At 35.5% G+C, this 12,071-nt stretch overlaps 1 protein-coding gene and 1 long non-coding RNA gene across 3 annotated transcripts; one reads left to right on the top strand and one right to left on the bottom strand.

The window, feature by feature from the left end:
* The first annotated feature begins 789 nt into the window (after positions 1-789).
* Positions 790-2,312, top strand: LOC107075423 (uncharacterized). Its single transcript, XR_001476954.2, has 2 exons — positions 790-904; positions 1,636-2,312. It is a non-coding gene; the product is annotated as an uncharacterized lncRNA (long non-coding RNA).
* A 3,190-nt stretch (positions 2,313-5,502) lies between these two features.
* On the bottom strand, positions 5,503-10,886 carry LOC102690509 (free fatty acid receptor 3-like). 2 transcript variants are annotated; one of them, XM_015336503.2, is made up of 4 exons: positions 10,837-10,886; positions 10,272-10,399; positions 9,283-9,388; positions 5,503-6,989 (listed from the first exon to the last, which is right to left on the bottom strand). In XM_015336503.2, exon 4 carries the CDS (start codon positions 6,963-6,965, stop codon positions 6,081-6,083), a length of 885 nt encoding a protein of 294 aa, XP_015191989.1. In that variant the 5' UTR covers positions 6,966-6,989; positions 9,283-9,388; positions 10,272-10,399; positions 10,837-10,886; the 3' UTR covers positions 5,503-6,080. The 2 variants fall into 2 exon arrangements, with proteins under 2 accessions (XP_015191989.1, XP_006641722.1); XM_006641659.3 differs by lacking the exon at positions 10,272-10,399.
* Positions 10,887-12,071: the final 1,185 nt, after the last annotated feature.

Below are 12,071 nucleotides of genomic sequence, written 5' to 3'. Positions count from 1 at the left end.
TATTGTAGAGTAAAACTCCACTGGAGACGTTTTTGTTGAGCAGAAGAGGAGTTGATTTGCCTGAATAGAAGCATCCTCCCTGCAATTAGGAGGATTGTTCCAACAAGAAAGGTTACAGCTAACCTTTTATACACTTACTTGATAAGGAAGACAAAGTCTCACAAAGAAAAACTTCGATCTTATTGAATTTCTATTGGTTAAGCAAACTTCTACTTCAATCATAAGATATCTACAGTATGTAACTGAGCTGTATCGGTGTTTTCTAATAGCAGGTAGTTGTGATTGGCCTTCTACACATAAAATATTTCTTTCCGATTCTTAAAACAAGCATTCCTTTGTGTTTGCAGGCCCCTGGTCTTATCAAAAGCAGATAAATTCAATGTTGCAGCTGGTGTTTTGCTGAACAAGGTGAACAGAGAAATAATTTAACCCTTCAGATGAATGGATAGATTGATAAAAAACCTGTTAATGAAATGGAACATAAATGCAACAAATTATTTAGTTTTATGACCTATATGATGCCTAAGGTAACAAAAAAACAAATTTTAGAAAAAAATAGGAAATGTGCAATACAGTAAATATGAAATTCTAAGAGATGTGTTTTTTTTTATTCTCACAAAACAAGTTGAAAATGGGGAAGGCCAGATAAAAACGAAACTTTCAATTTACATTAACTGAAATGTATTCTCACAAAACAAGTTGAACATAGGGAAGGCCAGATAAAAATGAAACTTTCAATTTACTTTGACTGAAATAACCAATCACAAGATTAAGGGGCAGAGACAAAAATCTATGACAAACATATAAGGAGATGCATTACCCCAGTCAGAGGAGACTTTGAGAGAGAATCTAAGAAACCTGGAGAAGCTGATCAGCATTGCTCTACAGAATCTCAAGACCACAGGTAAGATCAACAAGATCAAAAGTTTAATTTTGCCTCACAGTTTTCCACATTATCCTTTATAACATTTTCCTCTTCTTAATGATTGATTAAGAAGCATTACTCCTCAAGCTCAAAGAGATATTTAAGTTTTTTTAATCTTTTCAGATTATTCTCCAAATCAGTCTCTTTATACCACTTATTCCCTGGTTTGTTTTGGAGACTCTTTGGGTCTTCATTATTAGATCATTGCTTAAAATTCCTTACTTGACCTCACAGCTACAGGTGTCTTTATAATGAAACCATGCAAACCACTGTGTTGTACACAGACAAGCACCAATTAAGTCAATTGATTAAATTGATTTCCCACAGCAAATTTCTTCCTGAATGTGTGGTATAGGATGTGTATTTAACATGTAATAATAGCCTCTTTAAGCAAAAATGTGACAACAAAATGTCAGAATACATTTGAAAGACCATGTACTGTACATTCTTCATAGTGGCATTGGATTTTTTTTAATTAAAAGTCGTTTTGAAAATGAATGTGTAAGGATGAAAATATCTAGACACGCTTAATTTAAATTCAACTTTCCAATGAGCATATTTGGTGATTTTGACACTTTACTTTTTCTATTTTTAATTTTTATTTTAAACAAAGTAAATATGTTGCTTATTTATAATATCTAGTGGTATAATCAAATACTTCTCAAACTTTGTTAAAACTGTTTTCTTTTACTTCTCCATTTATTCTGAAGGATATCATGGGGAATGAACATTCTAACACCCATGTGGCCAATGCAACAGGGAAGCCTCTTCGGATATTTTATCAAGTGGATAAAATGAGGATGGATGAAATGGTGATAGACTCATCATTTAGCTTAGAAGGATTAACATCTAGGACCCAAATGATTTTTAGGCCTGACACCAGGATCCGGTACATACGCTTGCCTGCCTACGACTACTCCAAAATTGCCGGAGAAGGAGCCATTTATGTCTCTGTCTTTGTGGAAGATGAGCAGGATGAAAAGCTCTGCATTAAAACAATTTCCCTTAACTTCCATATCCCCTCTGACAGGTCCTTCATTGTGACTGCGAATCACAACATTAGGTTTCAGAAGTATGGCGCAAACATTTGGATCGATGATGAGGGATACAATCATCGTTCATAGTGGATTCTTTGTCTTAAGAAGTACTGATTTCAGAACAATTAGATCACAGATGTAGGGTCAGAAAATACAAATCCTTTCATCATTACAATACTGCCTAATAAATGGACATAGTGACAAATCTCTATAGCCTACCTGTTAATATGCTTCCTGAGCAGTTCTAAATGCTAACATTCTAAATGGAGAAGTAACTGTAATATGAAATACAGGGAAAGGTTTTGTTTTTGTTTTAGACCCTATATTTAAATAAAGTTTGGCAAAATGTATCTTGTGCTTTCACAGCATTTTTTATTTCTACTAGACATATTATGATCATATGAACCAGTATTGCAGTCATAAACACCCATTTCTCTAATGCTTTTATGAAGCTGTTAAAAAGTGAGGTATGTTCAAATGCACTAATACACTCAGAGCAATGGTCAAAGTGGAAACATTGAGTTTAAATACTTTAATACGCAATACACTGGAGCTTTGACATCATATAACATTGTGCATTTGTTAAGCCAGCTTAAATAGCTTGTAAGCCCCTCCCCCTCTGTAACAAACCATTTCTCCAATTCATGTGCATGTGGTTCTTCCCATCTCCATAAATAAACCTTGAGAAGTGGGGTTAGGTTTGGCCTTCTGAGGCCACCATAGGCTGACCCACCCCGGAAGTACCAACACCAAACAGTGAGTATCATCCATTTTGAGAGCACTCTCCATTCACACCACAATACTCACTCATACCTGTGTTTAAGTATGTGAATGTATATGAAATTAAGTAATAGCAGTTACTAGTCAAGCCCTGAGTGTGCACCATCTGGAACTTGTCAGGCAACCGCTCAACGGAAGGTGTATGAATATGTATTTCCCGTGCTACCTGTGCCTCGTCACACAAGTAATGGATATCTTTTTTAGTACAGTAAGTCTGTCAATAATAATCACCTTGAGTAACAGAAATGGTCAACATACTATAAATATGTCAAATTGTCATAGTCACAATGTAACCTGTAATCAGCTCACTTTGAAAAAACATACGCACACTATATTCTATTTTTTTCATAATGGCTGTCAGTGTTATAGTTAACCTTTGTGATATGAACATGGCTTAAGAAAGTTAAAATACAGGTTGTATCAAATTTGATTTATGAGCAGAAGACAGAGCAGAAAGCCAGTCTCCGAAGGTAAATACACAAGAGAGCAATACAGAGGCCTCCCAGAACTCCAACAGCATGCCATGGAGACCAGTTGAAATCTCCCAGCACCACAACAAAACACCCAGTGGATCAGCTAAATGCTTCCAGTGGAATGCCCAGAGGCAAAGTCTTCCAGTGCCTCACCTGAGTGTTCAGAGGACAAACTGGAGGGTCCCACAGCGCAGTTGGAATGATTGTTACTAATGATGTTTCAGAACACGAATGTCTTAAACCTTTTCCCACCAGCAAAAACCTGCAGATAGAAGATGATACGTTACACCATGAGTTACAAAAATATTTTGCTGAAAATACCCAGTATTTTAGAAATACCCAGTCTCACATCCAAACATCTAATCGAACTTGGTTGGTGTCTGCGGCAGGAAAAGGAGCAGACCTTCCCATCAAGCTGACAAAAGAAGCATGCAGCAGGCATTTAACAGAAACTACAGTACCTTTCTAAGTCTGTCTATATGAGCTGCATCATCCAAACAAGAGTAACAAAAGAAAATGATCCGGATGAAAGTACAAAGGTCTATGATATAGATGCCTATTAATGTTTTTGTTATTTTTTATTTGGTATGAATTTCCATATTGTACTGCATCTTGAAAATCTGGCTGCTTTACATCAATACATGAGAAAGAAGCTCCTGTAACTGAGCATTATCTATAATATGTAAAACGCCTAATAAGCCATTAGCTGATAAAATCAGAGAACTATGTACTGACACACATTGAAATTGGAATAAGCAAATGATAAATAATACAGTGTGGAAAATCCCCAGTTCAGGATAGCCATTTAGGGACTTTATAAAAAAAAATTCTTCAAAGGTTAAAAACAAACATCTGGGAGTAGATACTGACAGACACAGAATAGAAAATCAAATCAAAATATCTTCAGTTAGGACACTATTCAGAACCATAGATAGTAAGCAAGCCTTGTATTTACTAGAAGCCTTGTAACATATGTTTGAGATGCTCTCATTTCGAATGATATATTTCGTAGGGGTTTCACATTTCTGTATTAATTTTTAATGAGGTCTCAAGGAGTAAAATTGTGATAATACGGGTTCTCTTATTTTGAGATATTCTTTGAAGGTCTGTTAAACCGTTCACACATTTGAAACAATCTATCCAGCTGTGTTTGATCATCAAGACCAAAGTTGAAAGAGTGAAGGGTGTCTGTTACACATGCCCTGTAGTTAACAGATTTCCCTAGAGAACAGATACAAAGTCCAATCTTAAGAGTTCCTCTTATTGAGTCAACACAGTTACAGTTAATACAGTTACCAAAATACAACGGCCTTACCCAGTTCTTAAGAGGCTACTAAGTTAAAGAGCTGCTAAACTGTAGACTTCCAAGACTGGAGATATGGACGCCACTCAAAATGGTATTGTATACTGAAGGTTCAGGTAAATGACATAGGATTTGAGTGCAATAAAGGCATTGATTTTTGTATATTCGTATTAATTCAGTTACCTACTGAAACAGCATTCTGTATCAAAGAGCTGCATTGCAATAAAATGGAAGATATGTACATGGATATATACTGTAAATGGATATTAATAAAAAGCTAAAATGTAAAATATTTATATTCATAACACCGTTTGTACAAAATCATTGGTTGTCATGCCCTTTGTGAAAACATTTTGATCGAATTTGTAAGATTCAGTCTTGTCACAGATTGTCTGTGAAGCACTGGTGAAGGAGATTGGTATTTTAAATTAGGAAATACAGAACTGTCAGTTATTCTTACTGAAATGAGAATGTAATTATGAAAATTGTGGCAATGTGGAAAACCAATTATGCTGGCTCTTAAAACTGTTTTTTTTCACTTGAACTTTATTTCAGTAATTGCTAATGAAGAACACTGTACAATACATTTGCATACAATCAAAAGAATATCTGTAAATACAGTACATCTTAACATACTGTACAAATAAAACATTTCACAATTTAAAGACACATCAACATGTACAAAAAAGTGTTTTTATGCTTTAAATGTTATTACAGAAGCAAAACAATTAAATGCTCTACATGTATATTCATCCTGTTACAATTGATATATGCAATCTCTTTTCTTTGAAATAAAACAGATTCATTGGAGGAAAAAAAAGTTTAATTCCAATAGTTCCAATAAATACATCATACTAAAAATGCTTTAATTGTATTTAATACATGAAACTTAAAAATAAACCATATTTTGTGACTTTTTATAATTAAATACTTATTTTATAAAAATTATTTATTTAAAAGGCAATGCAAAAGACAATGAGCAGGTGAACATACAGTATACAGTACAGTAGCAATCCTGAAACAGCATAGACCTTATGTTTTTTTGCTAAAGTTCTACTCACAAAGTTGTAATTTTCTTTAAGTTTGATAGGAGTAATTTTAGTCTGGGTTCCTGATCCTTAAACTTAACATTTTCTTTAATCTGTTTAGTTTACAGTATGCTGCACAGCATATTCTTTATAGACGGTTTTACTCATTCATATTAATACCAACATTAGTTGGTCTTTTTTTATATCTCTATTGTACTTTTATTGATTTGTCTTTTTTATTTACTAGCAGTAAATACAGTATGAAAATTACTGCACAGAATCTCTACAGTTTTCTCTGGGTGTTTTGCATGGAGACGTGAAGGCGTTTTAGAACATTTTAAATAAAGTTTGGTCATGCATGTTAGTTTAGTAGTATATTTCATTGTGAACAACACTTTCTAATATTAAGCTAATAAAATAAATACAAAATTAATTCTGCTCTGGTCAACTGAACAAATTCTGGCAGTCAAGCTTTCAGCAAAAACAGGATAGGTCACCATTTATTAAGGAACGCAATTAAGGGGCTTTTAGTAGCTACTGCAGATTGGTTTGGGGCATGTATTTCTTTCCCAGAATTTTGAAACAAATCTCTTTGGATGTTTCCTGAAAACTAGAGGAGGAGAAGAAGAAAATGATGGGATCCAAGCAGGCGTTGAAGGTGCTGAGGAGCAGGACTGTGGTGCGCCACTCTGGGCTTTTCTGATTCACATAACCTACTATGTGAGAGATGTTGTAGGGCAGGAAGCAGAGGATGAAAATCAAAAGAGTACCAAGGGCCATGCCGATTGCTCTCAGCTTCTTCTGAGGACTGATGTTGGGCAGGGTGTTGAGGATGCGGATGAAATTTAAGTAGCAGAAAGTGGAGATTATAAGGGGGATGAGGAAAAGGACAATGCACAACTCCAAGCGAACAGGGAGCAGGACAGCCAGTTGTTTGTCGGTAAAATTGTCATAACAAACAGGCTCCATGGTCGTGTCCCTGGGGTACAAGAGTTCTGTTATGTAGACAATGCTGCAGTGGGCAGAGGAGAAGACCCAGAAAATGACACTGACCACGATAGCATGAACGGGCTGACGCTTGTACTTGTACATGATGGGGAAGGCCACCCCCAGGTACCTGTCGACACTGACTGCTGTCAGAATGAGGGTGGTGATGTAAATGGTGGAGAAGAAGACAAAGGAGCTCACTGAGCACAGGAGTCTCGGCAGGACCCAGTGCCCGTAGAAGGCTTCAGAGATTTTGAAGGGCAGGAAGAACAGAAAGATGAGGTCTGAGACCGTCAGGTTGAGCAGGAGAATGTCAGTGGGCAGCGGTTTGCGCCGAACTTTCACAATAAAAGCAGCAAGTGCCAGGAGGTTGCAAGGCAGGCCTGTCAGGAAGGTTACTATGTAAACGGCCAACACTGGATAATTTGCCATTATGGTCTTCTGGTCTTCCAGCAACTGCAAAAGCAGGGAAGAAAATAGTTTCAAATACATAACATGACTCTGATTGCAGATAGATATTGGTTCTCAATACCACATTCATGGGTGAGAGATCTGTCTCCTCAGATTAGTGCTTTTTAACCTTATCAATCATTTCTACTATGTACTCTATGTTATGTGGATTTGGAACTTTAAACCCACAGTTATTTCCCCTGTTCAATTGTCTCTAATCTCAATTTTGAATGTCAGGTTTAGAATATTGTCATCTTCCAAATCACCATCATTTGCATGCTAAGATAACGCCATGTCCTTATTAGAAATTAGAATATCATAACATTGTAAAATACTCAACCACAAAAGGGAATAAATTATAGTTGAATAGAATAAGATCTACAACAAAAAAATACTCTTTTGTACTGTCTCTAGGACAGTAACACTTTGTAATGTAGTTACCAAAAACTGAATGTAATATTTCAATTGATAATGCATTATTTCTATTACGTGATTTAAATTATTACACTCTTAATATTATATCCCAAAATTGTTGGTTGCTTTTATTGTTTTCCTGGACTTGTTGAAAAAAGTGAGGAAAGATCATATTTTGAAATTCTCTCTCACTTTTCCAGTTCAGTACCATCCATTTTAATCTGAAATTTACACTTTACTTTCCATAGGACATATCTTACCCCCACTGAATTAAACTTTCCAGCAGCTACGGTATATCACCCTGCAACTCACAATTGGCAACCCATTTAAGATAAGCTGATGTGAGCCTGGCCAGTGTCTGGATAGGTAAAGCTGAGGTTGCTGCTGGAAGAGTTAGTGGGACCAGTAGGGGGTTCTCACTCTGTAGTCTGTGGGGGCCCAGTGTAGTGATGGGGACACTATACTACAAAAGTGCCATCCTTCAGCTGAGATGTTAAACTGAGGTTCTGACTCTCTGTGCTCATTAAAAATCCCAGCACATTTCTCGAAAAGAGTAGGGGTTTAACCCTGTGTCCTGGCCAAATTTCCCCCTGGCCTTTACCACTCGAAGCCTCCTAATTATCCCAATTTATGAACTGGCTTTGTTACTCTATTGTCCTCCCCACTGATTGCTTATTCTTGGTGAGCGTACTGGTGCACTTTGGCTGCCATCCCATCACCACAGATTGGTTTCCACATTACCTGTAAAGCAAGAGTGTCTTCAAAGTGGAGTGTCCAGAAAAGTGTATACTCCACTGAGTGGAGTGGAGTGGAGTGTCCAGAAAAGTGCTATATATTGTTAGTGTGAGGAATTATTATTACAGTATGTCTCTGGAGTCACAGTATTAAGATATGCCTAAATCTTTTTGTATTAATGAGTTGCAATTAGATTACTTGAAAAACTAACCTTTTTTGCATAACTTGCAAAACAAGTACTTATAATTGTCTTATCCAAATGAGGGATGTGTTGCAGAATCTAGATTACTTACATAGATTAGGAATAGCAGCACTTTAGAATAAATGTTTGCGGTGATATACTAATGACCTCAATGATAATTAGATAACTCTCCTTGAACCTTTTATTTCCTGCTTTAAATTTTTAGCAGTGTTGACGTTTATCTGGGATCTCTGCAGCTTTATGACTGAGGTCTAAGTCTATTAAAAGACTTCTAAAGGTTGAAATTCAAATTTACACACTAAAATTATCTACAGCATAAATTACTCATTATAAGAAATTAGTACTGTATTTTGGAATGTCCTGGTGAGGAATCTACAATTTCCATGAAACAACAGAATAAATGTAATAATCAGGGAACCTGATCACATACAGTATAAGGTATTAAGCTGTTTTGTGCATTTTAGTTATTTTGAGGTTTTACCTTCTCTTGATCTGCTGACTTTTTCCCTTCTGAAGACCTGGATCCATACACTGTAAGCAGGATGGCTCAGAAACTGAAGCATTCTTGAAGTTAAGGTGAAGCCCCATCATTCAACTGAAGGTTGAATTAATAATTTACAGTAGTTCTAGTTTTGGATTCACCAACTCAATTTGCTGTGCGTTTTTCCCAATTTTTTTGCTCTTGTCTTGGACAGTCAAAGTATGAAAATGAGTAAATAAACATAACCACTTATCTTAATATGCTGCTACTTTATGAGGGCATAATGAGCAAGAAAACTAAATGTTGAAAAGGAACAAAAAACACGTTTAATTTTTGATGTCGCCAACTTGGTTTCCCACTATGTCTGTGGCTATGACAATGAAATATTTTCTCAAGCCTGGTTGGTTCACTGGTTGAACTGGTTGATATCACATCCCGAAAACACACAGCTGCGTGGCCATACTTACCAGGTCATAGAGCAAATACAGTATTTTCTTTTTGATAGCCTGTCACAAATGTTGACAAAAGGTGCCCTAAACACAGCTGCCCTATTGATGCACACCTCCTGGTACCCTAAAACATACAATATAAGTTGTTCTTAAAAAATGGAAAAAATTGAGAACATATACAGTATGCAGGTAATTGCTAGGTAAATTATTCTAAAAAAGTCACAGCCAAGCATTTATGCATGTATACTTATAACAGGATTTTATGCAGCTTCGGAAATATAAAAATACAATTTTTTTTACTTTGTATTTTGTAGGCAAATATACAGTAATATACATGATATAAGATATAAGCATTTGTTCCTTTAACAAACTGACCTTGTCATGTGTGAATTTAAGTCTATGTCTTTGTGAGTTGTGCAATAATTACTGTAACATACACAATTTATGACATAATTATTTTCTAAAACAAACATCTTACTAGTCAGTATCCAGATTGCATCTTCATGTGCTGTTCAAGTGCATTAGAAAATCACGATCACATGATCACTTCCACTCTGTAAACATTTTTTACAGCTAAATAGACTACTGTATATGGTTAACCATGTTAAAAGCAAATGTACAGTATTAACTGCATTAAAGAGAAGCTGAACAACCATACCAATAGACGTGGTCTTGCAGCAAGGTATAGATGTTTTGATGTCTTTAATACATTTCATAAATTACACAATGATCCAGTAATAATCAAGAAGCATTGATGAATCAAGAATAATTGATCATTTACAAAAATGTTCCAGAAATTAACATTCAAAAACAGAAAGACATATTAAAGACACAATCTAATTGTATCTAAGAATATTGTGTTGCAAAATTATTAAATGTAAACTTTAAGAACTAAGGTCTAGATTTGCATTTAATCCATGAGGCTGCTTCTGATTCCTCTGTGAACATATTTATTCATTAAGCTAATATTTCTTAGTTCAATTATGTTCATATAAAGTAGTTCATACCTTTCAATTCTCCACAAATTCCGTATCGAGGCAGAATCATGGTTCTTTGATCATGGCTTTGTACTGTTCATGCATAATCCATATTGATGTCTCAAATCATATATTTATGTTCTGCTATTTGTTTTCCACTAGTTTGAGCATAAAAAAATCAAATTATTTGGAAAAAAGTGCAGCACAGCACATATTAAGTATTTGTTTTTAATTAGAATAAACTTTTGAATGTCATCTTAGAAATCTGTAGTAAACATAGTTTTGAGAATGAAAACTATTTCTTGAAATCATAGCAGCATATTCTTTATACTAATGTATAATATTCACCTGCAGAATAAAAAAAATGTGATTTAAAATTATTGTTGTATGTTATATAAAATATAAATAATCAAATGCTTTTTCTAATACACCATTGTTCCTATCGTTCAAAGTTTGCAGAGAATGAGAAAGGAGTTCTTTTTTCCAATAACACTCTTACTGTATCATTAATATTTGTAGTCTGTTTTAAAGGCTATTTATCATACATGTTTTTGTTCTAAAGTTACTATTTAGTGAATTTAGTTGAAAAAATTACCTTCCACACAAAGTTGAGAAGTGACAGATAAGTCCAAAGAGATTTGTCACCTCATCTCATTCAGGAAATGCAGTACTAAATTTATCAGACAAATATTTATACTGTGGAGATTGCTGGGGCGGAGGCATAATCATTTCCTTCAATTTAAGCTTACTCGTGGAAAAATCTAACTGTACATTAGGTTTTTGACAAGCTTAAGTGAGTAAATGATTATTTCTCTCTTCTTTTCAAAGGCAATCCTCTTAATTAGATAGATTGTTTGTGTTTGAGTTGGCACAGTGGTTAGCATTGCTGTCTCCACAGTGCAGAAGCCCCAAGTTCAAGTCCTGGGGTGCTACAGTATCTGCTTAGAGATTGCACGCCCTTCGCATATTCACATTAGTTTCCTCTGGATGGTCTAGTTTCCTCCCACGGTTCCGAAGATGACTGACTGGTTAATTGGTTTCTGGAGAAAGTATTGGTATGAGTGTGTGTGTGTCCTGTGATGGACTGGTGTCTCGTCAAGAGTGTATCCCGCCTTGCATCTGTTGCTTGCTGGGATAGTCTCCACCTCAACCTGACCCTAATTGGATAAAGCTGTTAGAAAATGAATGGATGGTAGGATGGATATTTAAGTTTTTCAGGGTTTTTTTTCCACTTCACCGGGAATTTCTATAGTCATGGTCTACAGTATGTGTGCATGGGGAGAATTCTCTGTGGTGCAATACTCAGACATGTAATCATCTTACAAAAAAAAATCTGGGAAATGAACTCCCCCATTCTTCTTTACTGGTGGTGCAACAAATAACATCAGCACCAGAACACTTTCATAGGTTTACAGAAACAAGTTGGTTATTTTTCTAGAAGAAAGCTTTGGGCATTTTGGGGCAAATACTTTGGGTATATACAGTAGTTATTGGGCAATCCTTCACTATGCAGTATACCAATGGCCCAAAACGCATACCAGCTGAATGTAGATCGAAAACCTTTGGGGAAGTTAAGTCTTTACCTACAGTATTTATGTGAATGTACAGTAGCACTTACTTAACAATTGCCAACATTTAGGATATTGCTGTCAATAACACTTGCAATATTTGTTTGAACTGTTTTGTCAATTGGAATAGATTCTTTATTATTGTAACCACTGTTGGTTTCATTTTAGTTATTTTGTTTTAAGGTTTGCTCTTGGTTGAAGATGGTTGAGTTGTTGTTTTGTTATACCTGTCCCTTGACTATGCACCAGTGAGTCACTCCTA

This window comes from Lepisosteus oculatus, chromosome 27 (assembly GCF_040954835.1).
Source record: "Lepisosteus oculatus isolate fLepOcu1 chromosome 27, fLepOcu1.hap2, whole genome shotgun sequence".
Classification (NCBI taxonomy): Eukaryota; Metazoa; Chordata; class Actinopteri; order Semionotiformes; family Lepisosteidae; genus Lepisosteus; species Lepisosteus oculatus.
Note: the sequence above shows the minus strand (reverse complement) of the source record. Positions and strands in the feature narration are given on the sequence as shown.